General features: G+C 36.3%; 1 protein-coding gene across 3 annotated transcripts in view; it reads right to left on the reverse strand.

The window, feature by feature from the left end:
* Positions 1 to 4,669: 4,669 nt before the first annotated feature.
* METTL25 (methyltransferase like 25) overlaps positions 4,670 to 24,135 on the reverse strand; it is a 44,956-nt gene continuing 25,490 nt past the window's right edge. For 2 of the 3 annotated variants that reach the window (XM_056516311.1, XM_056516309.1), the window contains 7 exons: positions 23,451 to 23,545; positions 21,033 to 21,062; positions 19,840 to 19,913; positions 17,648 to 17,741; positions 7,213 to 7,287; positions 6,520 to 6,591; positions 4,670 to 4,944 (listed from right to left, as the gene is read on the reverse strand). In XM_056516311.1, the coding sequence (XP_056372286.1) occupies positions 4,858 to 4,944; positions 6,520 to 6,591; positions 7,213 to 7,287; positions 17,648 to 17,741; positions 19,840 to 19,913; positions 21,033 to 21,062; positions 23,451 to 23,545 (527 nt within the window). In that variant the 3' untranslated portion in view covers positions 4,670 to 4,857. The remainder of the gene's footprint in view (positions 4,945 to 6,519; positions 6,592 to 7,212; positions 7,288 to 17,647; positions 17,742 to 19,839; positions 19,914 to 21,032; positions 21,063 to 23,450; positions 23,546 to 24,135) is intronic. The other variant, XM_056516310.1, reaches the window with a different exon arrangement.

Here is a 24,135-nt window from a genome sequence, read left to right on the forward strand (position 1 = left end):
AGTAATTCAGGAGGTATCAGGAGAAATCTCCGGATGTTTGGCATACCCTTTCTAAGGGTTCTGTTGCCTTTTAGCATGAAGCAGAGAGTAGAATGCCATTCTCCTGCTGATTTCATGAACAGCATCACTGTGAACGTGAGACAAGTGTCTATTTGTTTCCAGTTTGATACAGACATTGCAGACAGCTTTGAAGAGAAGGTAGGTTTATACTGGGAAGATTGGTGTACAACAGCATGTTTTAACAGTTTGAGGCCAATTTTTATTATGTTGGTGGGTTTCCTTAGATGTCTGAGTTTAATGATAATGTGCTCTGGAATTCCTGTGAAGAAAATGCTTCAGAGCTCTTGAATTGAGAAAGACTTGCGAAGAGAAGATATTGTGCACAGTGATTTTTAATAGCCTGTGCTTCTCAGGATGTCTGGTGCTTACTAATCTTTCTGATCATCAGGAATTAATTTAAGGGAGAAAGCAACAAGAAGCGTAACTGTGGCGCAGCTTCTCTGAGGCATCCTAAATCTCAGAAGGATTTTACTCTATCTCAAAATACACTGAAATACAACATTGACAGAGATAACAAGCAGGGATAACCAAATTTAAAGAAAGCGACTTATTCAGCAGTTGCCTGGAGATAGAGAATATAGACCTACCAATCTCAGTTGATTATTTCAGACAGGGAGAGAACTGCAGCTGGATTCCAGGAGGAGAATTAGGCCATGCTCCCATCTGGCAGGATTTTAGAACTCAAAATTTGAATGGACTTCAGAAACTTAGTGAGCTAAAGTCACAGTTCTAAGAATTAGGTGGCTGGTTTAAGTGTCTGGAAAACTATACCTCAGTTCTGATTTTCTTATAAATGCTGAAAATTCTTCATGGCCCAGAGCCTAGCATGAATTCCTCTCTTTTCAGTGCACTAGACTATACATCAGGAAGAAGGAGAACAGATAATAGTGATTGTGATAAGATACATGGGATAAAGAGATTTAAAGATGCTAACAGTGATTGGTATTCAGTTACTTTGCTGGGAAAGGAAAGTCTGAAGCCCCACACTGAAGTTGGCTAGTTCACACATAAGCAGGGAGGACTTTCTTGGTGCTGGTCCTATTTTACCATTTGCCCTTAGTATCAGTTATATCAGACATATCACACACTTAGGATAGCTTTTAGGAAAAAAGTAAATATAAGCCAATAAGTAACTCCAGTCATTTAAAAGACATATGGCTGCCATAAAGCCAAATACATTTAGCATGCTTCCCTTGTGCAGATTTTATACCATCACAGGACATAGAGTCTCAAGATTTTAAGTCCATCAAGACGTACCAAAAGCATGTTAACTCTGAGCAGATATTAAGGACTTTGACGGTAATTAATCATGTCAATGAAGAAGATAATTTACCATAAAATATACCTAAATTTAATCAGAAAAAACCCTTGAAACTAAAATCCCAGAAGCTAAAATAGCACAAAATTTTTTTGTGGCATGATGTTACAAGCCAGGGATCAGATCTAGAATCATAAAATCATAGAATGGTGTGGGTTGGAAAGGATCTTGAAGATCATCTATTCCAACCTCCCTGCCAGGAGGCAAGGACATCCTCTACTAGACAAGGTCTTAGAGCCCCACCCAACTTGGGCTTGAATGCTCCCTGGGATGAGAAGTCCATAACCTCTCTGGCAACCTGTTCCAGTGCCTTGCCATTTTTTCTTAACATCTAATCTAAACCTACCCTCCTTCAGCTTGATACTCCCTTGTCCTTCTCTCCAGGGCTCATCTCAATCCATTCTCTGCCTGTGTTTCTGCTTAGGATTGCCCCAAACCAGTTACAGGACCTTCCACTTGGCCTTGCTGAACTTCATGAGGTTCTTATGGGCACATCTCTCAAATCTATCAAGATCCTTCTGGATGGCATCCCTTTCCTCCAGCACATTGACCACACCACACAGCTTGGTGTCATCTGCAAACTTGCTGAGATGCACTCAATCCCAGTGCCCATGTCTCCAACAAGGATGTTAAACAGCCAGACCCAATACCAATACCTGAGGAACCCCACTTGAACTGCAGAATTAAAGTTTGTCACAAAAGCAGCCTTGGAGATTTTAGGGTTACACTGATCTCTTGAATATTAACATTCGACACATACCCTGCATATACTCTTATCCCTCCATCTAAGAACAGGTTTCAGCCCACAGGAAGATAAATAAAACACTCTGAATCCGTTAGAGAATGCATAGCTCTGCCACAAACAGAATCAGGCAAACACCTGATGGAAAATAGGTTCCTTAGGGAGCACAGCAAGATAGATAACGGTCTTTCACACTGAAAGAAAATGGAGATTCTTTCCAATCAAAAGACTTCATCATATTTTGGATACAGTTCAGTTTATGGGAGAACTTCTGGCAATAACCATGAAGAAAAGTGGTTTTATTCATCTTGATTACTGTCAGGGATTTTTCCATTGTGTAAACAATAACTCATAAGTATTCAGGCACCCAAAGCTTTGAAATAGCTTCGAGAGCAGACAGCAACTGACTTTGCTTGAATCCAAACTCATCATATAAACCTCTTGATAGTTATTATTCTAAGAAGCACATTGCCTCTCTTTTTGCCTGCACAGACTACAAAATGCATGAAAAGTACTGAAAGAGTCTGAGAAGTTGTTGGGGGAGGGAATGCAAATTTATTCAGACCTTTTTAAAACAGCAGACAAACACTTGTGCTAATCCTAGAGATGTGCTTGTTTTTCTAAACTGTTGCAAATGTTCTTTTAAGATAGTAATAAAAATTTAACTTTGAATGTACCTAACATTACACACATATCACATAAAATTAACACTAGTCTATATACCCTTTGCAATTTCGACTGTGTTTAGATTAAACCAGACGGGGCTTGCTCAAATGAATACTTTTGGACCATAAAAAGGTACATTTGAGCCCTTGTTTTCAGTGGGAAACTGTGCTTTCTTTGTTTAAACATCATATATGGTCAGTTTTTAGAATTTGGTCTGAAAAAGTAGAAGAACCAATTCATAACAGAAAAAAAGGCAATTTCTTCCCCAAGTACATTTTTTTCAACAGCACATAACATAGGGATGATAATACTGTAACACTTCAGTAACAATTAGTCATCATGTCTTAGCAGAACATAATGTAATAAAACCTATTTTTCTAGGATTTTTGTTCACCTTTTTTCTTTATAACACCATGTACTTTAGATTGCCTTTTTATATCAGATATTATTGCTTTTTTCCTTCCAGATGCTTAGAGGTTAGGAAAGGATTTTCTTTCTTTTCATTCCTCTCCTGGGAAAAATATTCAGCAGCTTGTTAGTTTCCTCAGTACTCTCTGTATAACAAAAGGTGGCATATATGGAAGCCCTCATTTTTCTCTTAGCTGTATTGCTCCAGACCTGCAACTTCTCTTCATTTCCTTGGGCATTGAAGATGTTCAGCAACTCTAAGGATTTAATATACTCAGACCAAACAAATATCAGAAGCTCATACTGGAACCATGGAATTAGTAAGGACTGGACTTTTATAACAGTTTACACAGACATAAAACAAAAATATTTCTTTCAAGCAAATATATCAAGAAAGATGTGACTTGTTGGAAAAATACATTACTTCTCTTTTCTTGAGTGGCCATGTTCACAAGCTCTCATTATATTTTGCAAAGTGCAACAGAGTAAGATCCATTCCTACTCAGTCTAATTACATCTCAGTCTCAGTCTAATTACTGTCATTATACAATTAATATAAAAATATTTTTTGTTATTCTCATCTTCCATGTGTATTCTCTTCTTCTTTCTCGCCTATTTCTTCTTCTTTAATGCTGTATTTTATTATATATTTGTTGTCCTATTTTTCTATGCACTAATAGTTAATTATATTTTACATAAGCTGGAAAATTCTAATAAAAGCACTAGGATTTAGAAAATAAACTTTTCTCCTTTTTTAATTGATGGAAAATCTGCAAGTTTAATTAGGCAACCCAGTGAGAGAAATGCATCAACAAATAAATTTCCCACTCATGAATGCAGCAAAGCTAACAAGAAACTGCCTAGGAAGTTTCAATTCATTTGGGTACCAAAGTATTTATACCCAACAGATCTGGGCCACATAATAGCTTTCCAGTACAACCCAAGGATTACAGAGTGAACCCCAGCAGGGTAGCTGATTCTTAAGCACTGGGAAATCTCTCACTGGATTAGAACACACGTATTTTTCTTTCAGAGTGACAGGCAAACAAGTGCATGCCAGGAAAATGCCTGAAGGAAGAAGGGGTTGATATAAAACTGTCCTTTGCAGGTAGTCACTACTTAGGCTCTTCTATGCTGCTCTATAAATAAGCTGGTCCTGATGACCTGCAGAAGGGGTAGTACAAAGACCCTATTTAGTCTATGAGCCTCTTGTTTACAGTGCAGGGTATTTTTCTGTTTATACTGTGCACCATCTGAATCCAGAAAAGAAAAAAAGTGAGCCTAGTCTAAGACTAGCCACTGGGAAAAATTAAGGTTATATTGAGATTAGAAATATCAAGAGAAAGGATACACAAGTGTAATACCTTAAAAGGAAGAAACATAAATGTTATTTTAAATAATAGTCACATACTATGGGCTGTAACATTTATAATAAAGTCAGATGTTCAACATTAATAACTGACATAAGGAAGCAATCATATTTATAAAGGAGATATTTATTTCTGAAGATTCAAAGAGGCATTGCACTTTTTTCTTTTGCATCTGAAAAGCAAACATTGTACTTGAGGAATCAATTAAAAATAACAGAATAAAAGAGAGGAAACAGCACTATCAGTTCAGAATTTCCAACCTCTTTGCAGTTTGATTTCACTTAAGAACATGACTAGTTCTTCAGAGCAATAACTGCATAGCATCTGGGGGACTTCACAGGATCAAATAACTTCACAAGTCCAGACCAGGCAATGTTTTCCTGAAAATGATATATGATTGAAGTGCATAAAAATGGGTTTGACTTATAAGCTAAAATATGGTAATAGGTCCACATTTTGAAATACAAAATTGAAAATAAATAGAATTATCCTAATGCTAAGCAGAAAAACCACTTATCTAATCAGAAAATCATAGGAAAGTTTGCTGTGAAAAAAGGACACTCATAACAGGATGTATTTTAAAGTCATTTAATTATTTCTGGTGCTATCAAGTGATAGCTTCCTACCTGCTTCATCAATAAAGCTTTGCTTTTTGGCTGAACTAGAGCAAAGAAATTAAGGTTCATGTCATACTTGTTTTATGTTGCACATTCTACTACTGAAGCTAATTAACTAAATTTTCAAATGAATCAGGCCGGCTGGATCTGGTCATCATGCTGCATTTGGCTGTTTTTTTTTTTATTTTTCTTTCTAAATAGATTTTGTGAATCACTCAGCACAAGATTAAATCCATGCATATATTACATTTAGAAAAGGTGAATTAATGCTATATGCAGCAAGTCTTATCTCCCATCTTGGAAATCATACAAATTTCTATGCAGTTTTTAACTAGTTGGCATTTGCGAAAATGCATCATTATTTAACTACTTCAAATTGCCTCTCTGTAAAAATACCAGTTAGAACAAAGGCATACATTCACTACTATTCAGTTGCTCCAAGTGCATCCTGACAGAGAATAAAGTGAATTTTCACTTATGATAAAATGGAGCTCTTAAAATGAAAGGTTTATAGTGGAAAAACACAGCTATTCATTCATATGAATGAGATTAAGCTTTATTTTAAGATTTTATTTTGACCATGGCCCAGAGCAGAAGCTGGATGATGTGACCATTTCCACCTAGGAAATTATTATTTGTGTGAAAAATGTTTACTGGAGCTGAAAAATTATCACCACTGCTTTCAAGTTAGCCAGGTCAAGCTCAAAATCAGTCTTAGAAGAAACAGTATAATAATGTAAGTTATCATGGAGTAAGCGTAGTAGCATTTGCTTATTATATCCCAGATCTATACTTCTAAAACATACCCAGGCTGTATGTTAGTCAAATGTACCTCAGCTGACCCATACACTTAGAAAAAGTGCATCCTCTCTCATTATTAATCTTAATTAAGGAACAGTAGAAGAAAATCATACACATATTGGATCTATTTCAAAATTTTTAGAATTATATGTTCCAAAGCACATTAATTGGAAGTTTGAGTATTAGCAGCACAATATTTGTTTAGCATATAATTTTTAAAAAATTATTAAATATCTCATTATGTTGTATATAATGAGATTTGCTACATCTTTGATTAATTTATTTTTTACTATCTATTGACTAGTAATTACCATAGAATTAAAAGAGCATAAACTTTACTGTTGTTGCTTTGTTGAAAATAAAAACATCTGCTGGGCATATGTTTACACTAAATGGAATGAATGCTTATACTTTTGCAAATATGATGAGAATAATAATTCTACAACAGACTTTTCATCTGCACAGTAACAAATTGACTCAAATAGCCTCATTTCACAATGTAGCCTTTAGGTATCATAAAAGAGAATGCAAAAATACCTGCTCCTTGAGGTAGCAAAGACGATCCAGAAGAATCAAAACTTCTATGCAAGGAGCCAGAACAACCTTCAACTGAAAGAAAGATTAGATGCTATAATCCTTTTGGGAAAGACAGGCAATACACTTCCAAATGGCTACATTTCCTCAAAACAGTTCCAGGATGGTCAATCATTTTTTAGGGGTTCTGTTTTACAAATGTCACCTTGCTAATTTTCCCTATGGGACAGACATCTTCAAAACAGATTATATTAAAAATGAAAAATACATGTAATGCCATAAAGTCTGAGAACTATGTTATTTAGGTGGTTTTCAGACATTGTCCAACAGGAAAATAATATTAAATGTAGCAGAACCATTTTAAAGAGGGAAATAATGAATTTTAATAAAAAGAGTTTTTTATTAAATAACTGCATGGAGACCAGTCTAGATTTAAAAGGAGACTGACATTCCATTTTCCAATACAATAGTCCCTCTTGAAAAAGAATCTTCCATGTGTTCACTTTATTACTTTACTTACACCTAATATAGTTCTGGAATAGGACACATTCCAAAGTATGGAATGGGGAACTGCTTTGTTTTTTGATTGCATACCACAGTGTGAGACAGTCCACCTCCACATAAAACTTAATAGGGCTTTGTTCTAGACTAGCACATATATATGCAAGGTAGTAGTATTAATCCTGTAAATTTTACCATATTAAATGCTTCAAGCTCATTCATTCTGTGCTTGTACTTTTCGTAGTAATCCATTATACAGCTGTCTAGGAGCTGCAAGGGATTAAAAAAAAAGATATCAGAGTTATTCTAGTTACTTTTTCAAGAGAACTTTGGAATTAAACGTTGTCACACTAAAAAATGAAATCCATGTTTTGTTTTTGAAATTATCACATTGCTAATATTTATAATAATTTTCCAACAGCAGTTTCTCAGTTCTTATTTACAGTAACTGTTCTTCACACAGCAGTTTCTACTGACATGAAATACTGAGATATATTCATTATTCAGAAAGCTCCAGCCATTCTTAAATGAGAATTACACAGTAAAGTGGAGATAACATTCTCATTTCCTTTCCATGTACCTCATCCCCTCCTCACTCCCATGCCCAAGAGATTTATTTAAATATCTGAGAATTAAACTCAGAGCAAACTCAGTGTGAGAGTAACATGGATGGTATTTCATATTCCAAAACCTACTACCAGATTCTGGAAATAATGCTTTGTTTCTCTATGCCTAAATTTACCCAACTTTAAAACAGAACTTTCTCTTTTTACTTTGAACTACCTCATGTTCCCTCTCTTCTTTTCCCATCACCTGATGTGAGACTGCCAGCACTGTGACCATGACTAAATGCTGCGATTTGGGGCTGAATTTGATACACAGGCAGTTCAGGAACTTGACTGAGCCTTTTCAGCCCTTGCTGGCCAGTGCAGCAGAGCACATGCTGCAGCTGTGACTATGACTACTTTTCATAAAGCATGTTCTCTATAGGGCAGCCAGACCACCACATCTCCTGGCTTTTGAAGGTCATGATGTGTCTGATCTGCTGACTGCAGTCCTGGACACTGAACAAGGTACTTGAACTGGCCACATAAGGAACATGCCAAAGAAATGAGAAGTAGGATTGCAGCATTATTGCTGATGTAGGCTGCTGGGAAGAGCAGAGCTGAAAAAGCCTGATGCACTTCTTCAGTACTGCAAATTTTGCAGTATGGCTGTTCTGTCTATGGAATGAGAGAGTTTGAACTTAGCAGAAAAGTAACAGCTCTGACAGATGCATGGATGTGGTTCTGAGGGACATGGTTTAGTGGTGGACTTGCACTGTTGATTAATGGTTGGAATTTCTGCTCTTAAAGGTCTTTTTCAGCCTAAATGATTCTATGACTCTTATGATAAAAAACTAGGGAAGCTGAAATGCTTAACAAATTTTTGCACATTTTATTAGAAGAATCATCTGAGAGCATGTGGTGAACACAGCTGCAAAGAAGTAAAATCTTTGTCTAAAATAGGGAAACAAAGCAGGAAACATAAAAAACTATGTAAGTTTTCAAATCAAGTGAATATTATAAACTTTATCCTGGGACAGCCAAGAAGGGACTGAAGTGACCTCAGAACTACTACTCATTGTCACTGAGAAGTTCTCAATGAGAGTATGTGAGACAAATAGCAGATACATGTCTTTTATTATAAAGCAGACGGTTCAGATTCAATGTACTGAAAAAATGGAACAAATAAAGAATTTGAAACCACTGAAAGACAAGCAAATTAGTAATAATTAACACAAATTCATCAAGCATAAATCACAGGTCAGTCTACTTCAGTTGTAAGGAGGGTAAAAGGATTCATGACAGAAACTGGTTATCCTATATTCTGATTTAAAAAAGATTTTTGATAACATTTCCCATAATAATTTTATAGGCAAATTTAGGAAACAAGCTTCAGATTGAAGTACTAAAAAGTGAGCAAAAACTGTTTGAATGATCATAACCAGAGAATGGTTCCTAATGAGTCTGAGCAATTGCAATGACCTGCTGACTGGAGGTCCATTATGAAATGCAGTATTTTCATTAAAATCCAGACAATAAAACAGAAACCACATTAGCTAAGTCTGCAAATGTGCAACAGGAAGGCATTGTCAGAACTTAAAATAACTTTCAGAAACTGGAGCATTGCTTAGAGAATAGTTTGAAATGCTGTACCGAAAAGCAGAAGGGACTAGGCTCAGGCAGAAATAATCAGCTGCTCAGGATGGGGAGTAGCAAATGACAGCCTGGAAGATAGAGCAGATCATAAGCTGAGTGAGAGTCACAGTTGTGCTACTGCAAAGAAAAGCAATCACCATTCTGTGACATGTATGAGAGAGCAGCCTGCAAAGTGCAGGAAGTAATCCTTCAACTTTGGCAGTGGAAAAGCTCTAGCTGGAATACTGCATCCATTTTTGGGCATCAGATTTCAAAGAAAGAAATGAACTGTCTGAAAAAGCCCTGAGAGGGAAAATAGATCAGAGATCTAGAAAACATGACCTATGAAGAAAGACTCCGAGAACTGGAACTGATCAGACTAAATGAGACAAAATTGAGAATGGGGATAATAACAGTTTTTACAAGGCTATCACCCAGAAGTAGGGAACAGTTTGTTCACTGTGTCTGCAGTGGATAAGGCAAGAACTAATGGGCTTGAATTACAGGAAAAAAAAAAGAGTTAGCCAAAAGCTTGAAGAAACATTTTCTCTTAGAGGTTAATTAAGGACTGGCAAGGTTGTCAGTCTACATCACAGGACACTTTTAGAAGATCTGAAAAATATTATTTTCAGGAATGATGCATAATTCTAACTCTGTTTTAAAACAAGAGTGCAGAAAAAACTTTTGTAGTATTTCAGTCATATTTTTTTAATTTAGAAAGTACATTTTCCCAACTGCAAAAGAAAGGTTGAGTAGTTTATCCGGCAGTATTAATGTGGACTAACAAGAATTTTTTTGGTCTTATTGCTATTTTATTTTCTGTGAAGCTGTGCAAATATTTTAGAGTTCTTTTTGTTTTTCTCTTCCCCTCTGAATAGTCAAACCAGCTAAAATATATCAGTCATGAAATAAACAAAAGAGTTTATTTAACCTCTGCCCTATAAGCTTTTCATTTCAACTGAGTATTAATAGGGTTTTAGTATAATGGATTTTTGAAATTACAGGCTATTTGGAATTAAGATATAAATATCTATATTTGGAAAAATGTGATCTTGAAACCCTTCTGCCTTTGCTTCCTTTATGTTCTCCATTTTTCAAGACAAAGCATTCAAATTAAAAGAAAACAAGCTATGAAATGTTTGGCAAATAAAAAGTGGGTCAAAAATGTCTCTTGCACACTACCATACTCAAGTATGTGCTTTTCCACTCCTCCCCTGCCTATTACACACACTGACTGAATACATCTCACTGTCATGGATAGCCTAGGAACTATTCCAAACTCCAAAAGCTTGGTGACCAAACCAATACAATGCAACAGCTCAGCTGGAAAAGAGAGAAAGTATCCATTGAAAAGTATCCATTGGTAGAGAAGGGCATTAAAAGGGTGACTGGTAGTTAGCCATGTGGCTAATTTATTGGAAGACAACTAAAACCCAGATAACACTGGTCTTGTCTGAAACTTCAACCTCCAGCTTTCCACCTGCCTTCGGTACCTAACACAACCTTCAGCTCTCCTTCTGAGAGGATGTAGGATTAGTTTACTCTTGGCATTTTCGAAGAAGAATTGTACTTCCATATGCAAAGCCAGCCCCATTCAGCCACTAAAGTTATCCAAGAAACTGTTCTCTGTGTTTTATCTCACTTGCATATCCAAAAAAAATTTCTTCATATATATGCAGTGAACTTTTTTCTTACATTTTGATGTAAGCATGAAAAAACTCAAATACATGCATTTGTCTTAAAAATGACTGCACTCAAAGATATAACTTAAGTTACTGACACTCAAGTGACCTTCATTTCATTTTGGCCAGTATTTCTTCCCTGATACAGCTACAATGTCTCCTGGTCTTCATCAGGTCGTGAACAACAGGACCTTGGCTCTTTGCACTGCGATGGTGGTGCAAGCTTTATTTTGAACTGATTTCTTCGTGGATTGATGTGGTCATTTAAACAACTAAAACAAGCAAGAGGACCTAGCAAGGTCTCCAGTGACCTACCTGTAACAATCCCATATAGATATACCATAAATACCATATGATGGAGATGGCAATAAACATGAACCATAGGACTGACTGATCTGTTGTGAACACGGTGAGACTGTTCACAGAGCTCTGAGAGCGTGTGAGATACCTTGTGGGATACCTGAGCACACCTACCTTGGACTGCAATCCCACAGACATGCTGATAGAGCACAGGCTGAAAAGAAAATATTTAGGCCCAAGTTGTGGGGCAATTACTGATACCACACTTCACATTTCTTCAGAGAGCATTTTTTCAGAGCTGAATCCTTTCCTAGACTAAAAGTATTTTCACTGAATGAAAGTCTCTTTTACTGTCCAATGCTGCACATGTCCCCCAGAGAAGAGACAGACTAAGGATGCTATTCCACAGTCTGTTAGAGGCAATTCCTCTTTGCTACCTCAAAAGGACTGCTTTTTCCTGCACTGACTGCACAATTCCATGTTTCCTCTCTCTACTTGTACCAGCACTATCAGGAACACTAACGAGAATACAAGAAAACTGTAAGGCAGAGCGGTGTCTTAGATCAGCTCAAAACATTTGGGAAAACATACCTAAAAGGAAATGTTACAACTTTTCCATGAATAAGGTAGTCAAAAATAATGTAATGTTATATACTGTAAAATAATGTAAAACAGACAATGAAATTACTGGGAGACTTAAGAACTTTGTTTAAAACAAAGTTATTTAGAACTTAAAAACAAACTTATTTAGAACTTTGTTTAAAATGCATTTCAAATTAATGCAATCTATACTATTTATAATATACCTAATTTAGTTACAAGTCACATCTCTTAGGGCTCCTTTTCAGAGTAAAATGCTACAGTACCATAACTGGGATAGTATTTTGTTTATGTGAAAAACAGTTATGCTTAAAAGCAGCATTATGTGCTATGCAAGTGTTACCTAAGCCGTCATTTAGTACTTCCTTAACTAACAAGGGAAACAGGAAGTCTGTGAGATGAAATTCCTTCTGTCCAAGAAAACAGTGAAGAAAGTCAACTCTTCAACAATTGTAAAATGCATTAAGAGTGTAAATCCATGTAGTACCTTCATTTTTTGACTGCTTAGTCTCAGTTAAGTGTTGTTTCAGGATTCAGGGGAAAATGGAGAGCATTGTTTTGGCTTTGGCTCTGTGTTTGCCCAATGGCTGAACACAATAAAATATATCAAATTACAAATATTCTTAGCAAGGACCACTACTTTCAGATATTCACTACCATTTCAAGATATTCACACTGAGGTTGGGTGTGGGGTAGACATTAAGATCGTAAGAAATCTCAGACTAAAAGTCTCTCTCTTCCCCAACTTCTGCAAAAATTCTTTTTAGTTCCCAGTACAACGCATATATTCAGGTTAGTTCATGTCTTAATGTATTACACAATTCCACTACCAACAGTTTCCCAGGCTAAGTGAGTGGCTTTTCAACACTTTTTAAAGCAAGAAGAAATTTAAGCCACACAGTAAGCTTCATGTTATTTCCCTTCATTTGCAAACTGTATTTTATTATATTCCACTAATCACTGCTGAGGAGAATTTGCAAGTCAAGGACAGAATACAATAAGCTAAGAGTAAGCCATGTCCACTTATCATATACAAAAAACCACAAACTTGTCTGATAAAGAAATAAGCAATTAATGAAAGAAAAAAAAAAGCATTTTTGCACAAATTCCGACTTCACTATTGTCTACCAGCTTTAATACTCAAAATTAAACTGTCTGGAGTTGGCAAAAGCACCAAGTCAATAGATCCCAAAGGCTGTCAGACACACGTCCAGGCCTTGGCTTTGTAAGCACTTCCTCTGTTTAATCACTTAAGCTAACCCCTATGAAAGATCTTTTGCTAATCTACACCAGTTAGAACAGGACACCAGGAAACCTAAAGAGTTTTGAGTTTTCTTTCTTAAAACTCTAGAAATACATAAATACTTCTCTGAGGACTTTTTGCCATGGCAATGCTATTTGTAGCACTTATTGTCTTAGGCAGCAATCATTTGTATTAATAAAGACATTTTACATGCATTTGTGAAGCACCTACAAACAGTTGAAACATGTTCTGAGCGGAAGAGGAAGGAATTGCTCACACTGCTTGAAAGAAAAAAGGCCAACAAGTATCAGAGGGGCCAGCAACTCTATCCAGGAGAGAGGACAGGGATGAATGCGCCATTCTCCCAAAAGAGGGCTCCCTGTTCACGTTAATTAGGTAAAATGGTGAATAAAATGGAAAAGAAATCTTGCGATAGAAAGAATTTCTCCAAAACCTATGTGACCCTTAATGCTCTGTCTGTACAACACAGAGTCTTCTTTAGGAAGAGTGAACTATGACAAAGAAAACAATGAGGAACAAAATACTGCTTTGGTATGTATCAAGACCAATTACTGCAGCCCTGCACAGGGGTCTCTAGATACAGTCCTCTACAAGCACAAAGGAGCAGCCTCACTTTCACAAGTCCTTGTCCTCATGGGGCATTTCAACCACACCAGTATCTGTTGGAGGGACAACACAGCAGGACATAAAACTAACCCAGGAGGTTCCTGGAATGCATGAATGAGAACATCCTTCCTATGAGATAGGGGAGCCAATGCTCTCAGCTCTCACCAATAAGGAATGCTTGGGAGGTAATGTGAAGCTCAAGGGGAAGCCCAGGCTTCAACAGCAAGTGTTTCAGCCACACCACCTGAGCTGCAGAAGACAAAGGCAGGGACTGACTAAATGAAGAACGGTTCATGCTTACTGTAGCAGAAGATCAGGCTCAAGAACATCTGAAGATGCACAAGTCCATAGGACCTGATGAGATGCTTCTGTAGGCTCTGAAGGAACTGGCAGATGAAGTTGCTAAGCCACTATACAGCATATTTGAGAAGTCAAGTCAACCTAGTGAAGTTCCCATGGAAAATGTGGAACATAATCCATAACTCATTTTCAAAAGGGAAAAACCTGAAGGCCTGGGGAACTACAGGTCAGTCAGTCTCACCTCGATGCCTAAGATCATGCATCAAATCCTCCTGAAAACTATGCCAACATGGCTTCATTAATGGTAAATTGTGCCTTCAAATTTGGCGGCCTTCTATGAATTGGTTACAGCATTGGTAGATAAGAGTAACTGACATCATTACCTGGACTTGTGCAAAACATTTCACATTATCCCACATGACATCCTTGTCTCTAAACTGGAGATCGCTTGGGGGATAAGGAATTCACTGAATGGCTGCACTGAAAGAGTTGTGGCCAGCAAGCTCAGAGTGTTGGGGCTGTGCAGCCTGGAGAAATGAAGCCTCTGAGGAGACCTTAAAGCACTTTCCAGTACCTAAAGGGGACCTACAAGAGAGCTGGAGAGGGGCTTTCCAAAAGGGCATGTAGTGACAGGACAAGGGGGAATGCCTCTAAAATGAATGAGGATAGGTTTAGATTACATAAGGAAGAAATCCTTCACTCTGGGGATGGTGAGATACTGACACAGGTTGTCCAGAGAAGCTGTGGATGCCCCATCCCTGGCAACATTCAAAGCCAGGCTGGATGGAGCTTTCAGCAACCTGGCCTAGTGAAAAGTATCCCCACCCACAGCAGGAGGGTGGAACTAGATGACCATTAAATCCCTTCTATGATTTTACGATCCATGGCCCACAGAGCAATTCCATTAATTCTGAAGCTATAAGCAATATAACCATGCCTGTGAAGCAGCATGCTCATACTAAAAGACCTTTCTCTGCCCTCAGAGAATGAGAATGTTTTGTCAGAAATTCAGTAGTCATGGTTTATACCTCATTTTTACTGCTGAGGTGAAGAGATGTGTGAAGGGAATGGTCCTATACCAAAAGCCAGAAAAAAGTATTTCATTTGCATCTAAGAGTTTAATTGACAGGCTCTTCCACACTAAAAAGAAACACCATGAATGGAAGAAATTATTTTGGTTCACTTAATAGGAAACTTCAGTCCTTGAACAGTAATTCTTAACGAGTAGTGTAAAGTTATTTCAAAATGCCTTTTTTATTTTTTGTAGAAAAACTATTTTATTATGTTGTATCACTCTAACTCATTTCTGATTTCTGGCTCTTCTCATAAAGAATCTGATCTATGCTTCACATAGGCAAAAACTTCACATCTATTTCACAAAGGAAAAAAGCAGAGGGCTTTCTTCACATGAATTATTGGTGCAATTCAAGAACTTATCTTTACTTAAAATCAACAGCTAAAAATGCTTTAGGATTTGGATAATTATACCTGATGAGTCTTCATCAGTGTAGTATTTAGCAAAAGGCACAGACTTACAAAAACGAGTATCAAGGCAAGTTAGGTGTTTTATATACTTGCACTCTTTATCCTGCCTCCACAATTGGCCAGACTGGAAAATGACTGGATTGCACCAGGGCTACCTTTTGATCCGAAACAGAGGTATTGGTGTGTGTAAAGGAAGCAGATGTGATGCTTATCATGAACCATTAAGTTTGGAACATTGTTTACGTCCCACAGTACAGATTTAGCTTCAGTGATAAAAACCATGCAAGATTTTACCACGCATGACAAGCTACCAAATCCTGGCAGGGACACCTAGAAACAGTGTCTCTACCCCTCTGTTTTCCTTTCTACTACTTTTATTATCATATAGAATGAAATTCTTTTCAATATTCTGATAAGCCTAGTAAAAGACTGGAGACTTGCAGTTTCTTGACTTCTGTATTTTAGAAAATATCTTTGCACATGTAAAACAGAGACCCATATGGAAACAATTTTTTCTTATAGTTCTCTGGTTGTATTAGACAGTGTCACTAAGTTTTAGCTGCTTTTTAAATATAACCTAAATATATTTATGCATTGAGACAATGACTGCTTCCATTTTTTTTTTTTTTGTGAATGACAAGGACATTTTGGATCATTCTGGAAGTATGCTTCATATAGGCTTACTCCAACCTTATATTCTTCCCAAGGCATCAGTTTTTGTCCACTGCCAGAGACAAAGTAGACATTTGGTCTATGCAGAACAGCTGCTCTTTTGTTCATTTCTAAATAGACATTAAAAAACAAATTCCACATAAATTTCTCTTTGATTTTTGTTGTCTTTCAGAGCAAATGTTTAGGCTTCATCACATTTCTAGCTACGTAAGTATTCTTTTTTCTGAAGAGAGGTATTTAACACATTCTCCAATATTTGTGTAGATATAGTGCTGACTCCACCATGAAAACTGCAGGGTCAGAACCCACTGTTAAGGGAGCAGTAACAATTTTCCTCTCAGTAGTATAAAAATAGCACTGGTTTTGTGCTGCTGCAGATTTCAATATAGCTGGGAAATAAAAAATAATATTATTTACATCAGCATAAAATCCAGTCTTCAGTATGCAGCCAGCTGCACATAAAATGAGGAGAAACATGAGCAAAAGTGAGCATTTACTTGAATCAGGTCTTTAGCAACCACATAAACGTGCAGCTTGAAGTAGTGTTGACAGACATCTTTGTCTCAGGGCAACTTGCATTTGTCCAGACCCTTCTTAGCAAAAGGCAACATATGTAAAATCAGACCTCTTGACACAAACTTTCTATGTTACTGGTTTTGAAGAAAAGAGTGAACAAATCTACACTAGCAGAGTTTAATCAATGATCTTGTGAACTGATTATTACACAAACAATCCACTATTGCTTCTGGGTGACATGAAGAAAGACATAATTTTACTTCCACCTGAGGCGAAGGCATCTTGTTAGTGAAAAAGCAAACAGGTAACTACATTTGCTAGATGTGATTTGCTAACTACAGAATTAAATACAATCCTTCTAAAATACAGCACACTTCAAGCATAATTCCTTTTCTTAATGCAGTCAGGATGATTTCAATGTCGTTTGAATTTACTTGGTTATTTGGTTTTGCCTGTGTCTCCTAGCTCATGCTTTGATATGCCTAGCAAATTTTAAGTGATTTTATATTTTGATTACAGGCTTTAAACATTACTTTACTGAAGACTGCAACAACATTTACCTTAAATATTTTACATGCTTGCCACTCCCACTTTTCCTTTGATTGTACTTAATTTGTTAACAATCTGTCTAGTACTCTCTAGTGTCTCCTTTGCACAACTTGCTCTCACAACATGGTTGTGATCTTCGCACATATGCCTAATGCTATGTTGCCATCTGTTGACCAATTGAGCAGTTGTAGGACTAAGAGTAAGACAAGATATCCAAGAACATAAATAAAATCTCCAAAAGATTTTAAATCTCGACTTTGCATTTACTTCTTTTTCTCCAGCTAATAAAGTGATTTAAAATCTTCATGTATTTCTTTAACATTTACTAATCTAAAGGTATTAAGTCTTCAAATGCAATATTCATACAGCAATATAAGACAGAAATCAACTCAATGGCTCAAACATTGCATTGTGGTGCTGACTTAAGAACTTATATGGAGATAACAACTTCATATAGTTACTAATTAATGACTCACCTTTGAATCATCCAGTTCCAGCTTTTTCAGAGACCGTCTGACATAATCTACAAAGGAGGATGATTTGGAGAAGGTTTTTCCAACATGTCGATCACTGCAAATACAGTACTGAGGTGTAGGCTTTTATATATCCAACAACAGAAATTCAAGTATTTTTACCAGGAGAAACAAATCAGTTAGATGGCTACTACTGCCAAGTTAGTAACAACTTTCCTTTTTCCCCTTCCACTTAAAACAATCTAGCTAATACTTGAAGTAACTTCTAGACACAGCGACCGTATAATTGTATTATGATTATAACAGAGTTATTATTTTACCTAAAATTTTGAGAGATAGTTGAAGTTTCTTTCTAATTTCTTCACTAACATTTTTTATTTCCTTATATGAATGACAAAATTATTATTTCCACTGAAACACATTTTCTTCTATACTTCTATATTACTTCCATAATCTATCATAATGCTGTTGTAATTTATTTAACACCAACCACCAGACTGAGCAAATGCCACTTCTGCTTGTTACCTGGTGTTCTTATCCTTTCAGTTTTTATTTAAAGGATGCCAGAATTCTGTCCTGTTCACAACTCAATAGCTTGCATTTCAAGTCAGATGAAAACATGTGTTGTTTCAAAAAAATATGTTAAAATAATGCACATAAACTCAAAAAAAACATATAGGAAGAATGAATCCTAAAAGACCACTCATATTTGTTCTCTGCTCTGTGCTTAAAATATCTTGCAGAAATAAAACACAAAGGTTTTTTTTTTAGTCTGAATTCACTTTCTTTACTAAGTCTAATATTTCTCTTCTAGATGTGCAGTGTAGGAGTTAAATATTCAGGTACAGAATTTTCAGCTACTGAATTACTTAACAAGAAATATACTCTCCCCACACCTTCCCAGTGAAAAACTGAATAGAAGTATCTTAGTTTAAATCTTTTCTCCCTCTTTATTCTTACTAAAACCTATCTCCTTATCTAAAACCCAGAACTAACATCTGAAGTCAACAGAAAGATTTCAAAATATTTCACTCAGTGGCAGTTCTAATGCTGTTTAGCTGTCAAGGACCCACTCATTGAGAATAATTTCTGTTGTCATATTTAATATTCAGATGAACCTAAACATTTAGGCTGATGCAGTCTGAAAATCAGTTAATGATTATGTTTGTTATGTCATTCTTAGGAAGATGGGCATTTAACATCATACTCAGAAAAAAAAGAAAGGGGTGAGAAAGGTCTTTCCAAGGTACCCATTGTGTTCATTACAGACATAAAATCTTAATTTATTCCTCCAAATTATACTTCCTTCAAAAAATGAAAAATACACCTCACAGTCTTTCTTTACAATTTAGCAGCCACAACGTCCTTTTCTTCCATTTCTTCTTTCAGGAATTTAACTTTCTGAAGGGTAAGCTGTCTGGCTCTACATCTAGCAAAAGTTTTAAGGGTATTTGTATTAGCACTTATTTTAGATCAGGAGTATACTTCTGAAGTCAATTTTATAGTTTTCTCCACCTCTCATGCCTTGGCTCACACAGTGAACTAGTATCAGAGCTCAAAAAACAGACTATTTTCAAACTACATTAAACTGGAAGGTGTGCTTCTGGATGTGATCCAAGTGCTAACAGGCATACATCCCACAGAATAAGATAAAATCTAATCCAACTGCAACTACAGAAGAGTGTAATGTAGATGTCAGGTCCTCAGCAGCAGCTCTTCAAATCCCTCTCCTACAAGGACGCAGCACTTGCCAGTGTAGCTCAGGCAGTGAGTAGCTCTTTAGAGCCATGACGGCCATCGAGCTGTCAGCAGTTTTTCTCAGGGCAAACAGAAATGCTCTTTTTCTTCTGCAGTATCAAATCTGCCAGGACCTCTGCATGACAGGGCAGCCCAGGACTGTGTTGACTTTTCAGTGCATTTGCTGAGTATTCCCAGGTGAAGATGTGCTTTACCCATGTACTCATGGGTAAAGAGGGCCTATTTCAGCTACAGGTAAAGGAAGGGCAACACATTTGTGATATGGATTTAGGATGAACAAATATATCTTATATTTCAATACTGATGTGTATATACAGCCTGATGAGACTGATTCCTACATCCTTCTGCTCCCCAAAAAATACTTTCTCTACAACACAGAGGTGGAAGAGAACCAGATCAATCTTTGTCTGGTATTCTGTGAATTCAGAGCTTCCTACCTTTTGGTGACACCATAAATTTCTTCTATAATAACCTGAAGAACAGCTCGATAAAACAGTGATTCTGTAGGCAGCTGCAAAAAGAAAAATTACAACAGCAAGGATTTAAAATTGGCACTGAAATTAAAATCAGAGTAACAAAACCAGTATTGGCTTCCTTAACTATTTATTGAGTTGTATACTTTATGGCCAGTTGTACCAGATTTAAGACAACAATTTACTCATATTCTTGCATTCAGTTTAAATTATGTTTTAAAGTCAGATTCTAACATAACCATAAATGAAAGGAAAAAAACCAAAAAACAAACCCAGACTCTCTTGATGGAAAGAAAGATAACAGAAGAAAACACATTGTTCATTATCTGAATTCTAATATGCAAAATAAATAACAATTATCTAAGCTGTTTTGAAGACAAAAGGAGTAATTACCTAGCTGAATCATCTGTGGTCAGATGTAGCTGAACCACTCAGAAAGCACTATGCTTAAAAAAAAAAAAAAAAAAAAAAAACAACCTAAAAATGTCATATATTTGGCTATAGAAAATCTGTTTGCATAAAACCAGTTAATGATTGCCAATTAAAAAAATTAAAAATTCAGAAAAAGGCTGCAGGGATCAGTGGGCTTACTGAATATGGAAAAAAGTCTCTCAGCCTGGCCTTTTAAATACTTCCATGGTTGGTGCCCACCATCCCTTAAGGATAACCTGCTCAACAATAATTCAAAATATTCTCAGGGAAAAAATATACACGGATTAAAAATGAGAATGACAATGTTTCTAACAGGTTCAAGCTTTTGTTATAACAATGTCTATTTCTACATTAGTTGATAAAACATTGGGATAGAGTGATCCAAACCAGGGAGATCAGAAGGACATTTGCACTGAATTTATGTATTAGCTGAAAGATAACAAAGGAAGTAAGGATGGGTAGTTTAATGCCTTAAATTTTAAGCTGTGCCTTTTTTTTCTCAGGCTCTTAATTTTCAAAAGAAAACAGATTCACTAAGTACAGGCACAGCAATAAAAATGTGATTTCAGGATGACACATGCTATCTATCAGGATTTGACATAGTGTAGGCCAGTATTTCAGATTCCAGATATGCAGAAGTTCAATAAAAGGCCATGGATTAAGAACATTCAAGGAGGGAAAACACATTTTATCTTAGAATGGCTAAAATAAACAATATTACTTACCATTTGGCCAACTGCAACTCGCTCCAAAGCCTTTAAGAGTCAAGGAATTAAATTGCTGATATGTTTATTCTTTATCATAACATTTTATAAACACATTGTATAAAAGTCAGAGGAAATGACATTTTAAAAGATTAATGGTGTGACATAACATGAGCTTGCACACTTTAAAGTGTTAATACCTTTAGGCACTCATAAGCAGCTACTCCTATTATTTTGGTTTATTTATAGGAGCAGCAATGACATCCAACTGTGTGGAAATAGACACATAGAAAATTTGCTTGTTTTTCTTTCTATTGTACAAGAATTTCAGAGGATTGATTCCTGTGAAAGTGCTAAAAACAAATGCATTTTTCTTGCAACTATTTCTACTGAAATAAAAATAATACACTTTGCGTATTTAATTATTTAAAAGTAAATACTAGTTCAATGGACAATATTAGTTTTAATCACTAGTATTCAGATAAATTGAACTGCTGATATACAGGCAAATAAAGTAACTTCTGAGAGAGTGCAGTTTAAAACACTGTGCATTCCTTTTCACTAGAGTCTTCATACTATACTATACTATCAATATACTATCAATATACTATAAATATACTATAAATATACTATAAATATACTATAAATGTTGATGTAGACGTGAAGCTACTTGATTTTATGATGCATAGTGACAAAGAACGATGAATTATTAGAAGCACGCAATATTCTTTCACAGCTGAAAAAATGCCTACAAAAATTTTAACAATACTACAGTACTACATCCAATTAGTGGCAAACAAAAGATGCCTGACCACTTACAGATTATTATCACCTTTAGACTGCATATTACACAATCACCCGCTCCTCCTCCTTGTTATAGAACTCATCTTGTATTTCACCCGGTTCTGCAAACACGGTCCACATAGTTGCGGTTCCTCCATTCATGGCTTAGGCCAACTGTCAGGTTTGCCTTTTGCTGCTTAAGCTCTCATAGCAGCATTTATCTGCTGCTGAGGAGATGGATCTGGGTTCCAAGACTTATGGTAAGGCTCTGAAACTGGAACTCTTGCCCAACACCTCTGGCCCTTGGCAAGTCAGCCAATTTGAATTCTGCGTGTCATTGCTCAGCAGCAAACCAGCTATTAGCCCAAGAAATGTGGGCTAATGTGGCTCTATGCTGGCTCCCTTCTACATCCTATATGGCAAGGAAAATCCTAGTAATGAAAAATGCATATAGACAATTACAAACATAACAGGAGATGTATCCAGTTATTCTTTGCCTTTTGTGAATATTCAAGTTTTTAATTGCCAAATTTCTTTGAAATTTAAAATAGATATATATAGCATGATCAGTACTCTCTTGGGGGTCATTTGCTTATAAAATTTATCTTCCTACCACTGCTGAAAAAGAGATTTTCTTTCCAAAAGAAATGGAATAGGAAACAGCTAATATGTCAGCTGAGGAAGGACTGGTATTGTATGACACTGACACGAAAAAGAGAAAAGGCAAATCCCTTTAGAAAGCACTTTTTTTCTGCTAAGTTTTACAGCTACATCTCTAAAATGAACAATTCTTTTCTTTTACTTTGCCAAGGGTAACACATTTAAGCCTTATGGATCCTAAACAACTGTCCTCCTATATTTTCTCCTGATAGCATTTAATTATCACGGTAGTTCAAGTTTACATAACCTCAATACATTAGTCCACACTGAGTCTTTAGTTTATACTCTTCTCTGTAATGGAGGTACAGAGCTAGCAGCAGAGCCTAGCCAGAACATGATGTGATTTATCTGGATATAATAAATTAAAAATTAATAGAGGTTTTCTAACTGAAACAGTGGTCAAAATTTCCAGTACCTACCTGTATTTTCGAATTAGACAACAGCTCATCATCCTATCTTGATAAGGCTAAGTCTTTAAAAGTACTTCATCTCTTGGTGCAAGGTTAAAAAGATGTTTCCAGACTCTTAAGTCACAAGGATTTTAGAGCTCCTCTAGTTTTTGGAATAGGCAGGGTTGTTCAGGTTTAAAACAGCTAGAACATTCGATATCATGAATCATGAAGGCATTGGGGGAGTTACTGATTGCAATCCTTCTACAATTACCTTGTTTCTCCCTAAGTCCTTGGCCAAGAACTATTATCCTGAGGGGTTACCTTGTTTAGGTTTCAGCAAAGTTTTGGCCTTTCTGTCCACTCTTAAAATACATTTCTGTCAATACTCATTTTTTCATGCCTTCAGCAAGCATAAAACATATAAACCTGGAAGGTGAATACTATTTTTTTTAGATATAATTCATCATGCTTACAACATTAATGATGTTTTTCTGTAGACTCTTGGATTAAAGTCATGGCTTCAGGATCAGAAGCCAAAAACAATGAATCTTGTAACATCTGGACAAAGTTCTCCATAGGAAAAAGAAAGGAAGGGGAATCATACCAAGCATGCTGACATCCTAGCATTGCGACCACAGCACCAGCCTTTGTCCTTCAAGTACTGACACATGGGAAACCCCCAGACTTGGTCGTGGCATTCTGCAATACAGAGGAAAAAAAAAGACACAGCTTTTCCTCTCACAGAATACACAATGCATTGAGCAAGATGAACAGTAGTAATGTAGCAGAAACACTTAACTGTTCTCATCCAGTACCAAAACTTGTGGTGCTACAAAAAACATGTTTTCCCTGTAACAGATGTTTTTGATTTATGCTGAATTTCTGATAATTTCACATTTTGCAAAGCAATTTTAAATGAGTGTCCTTTAGACAAATCCACTGAAAAAACAGCCAAAGGGACAAGAGAAAAGTTTGCACACACTCAAATACCTACACCTTGCCTTGAATCACAAGATGTAGGCCGAGCAGTCATTCCATGCAGCAGGGCTTCAGTACCACTTCTCATCATATTCTTATTCTATCCCAAACATCTTTCAAACATCCCACAGAACAATGTGTATTTGTTTATTCCCGTTCTGAAAGACCATTCTGCTGTGAGGCAGAATGTTTGTTTTCCAGAAAAGAGCAGCTGCAAAGACTCTTGCTTGTTTCTTCAAAACACCAAGAAGCATTTGCAATCTGTGCTCAGTTTCAGTATCATTTGTATTTTGAATAACAAGACAATTATC

Source organism: Oenanthe melanoleuca, chromosome 1A (assembly GCF_029582105.1).
Source record: "Oenanthe melanoleuca isolate GR-GAL-2019-014 chromosome 1A, OMel1.0, whole genome shotgun sequence".
NCBI classification, from domain to species: domain Eukaryota; kingdom Metazoa; phylum Chordata; class Aves; order Passeriformes; family Muscicapidae; genus Oenanthe; species Oenanthe melanoleuca.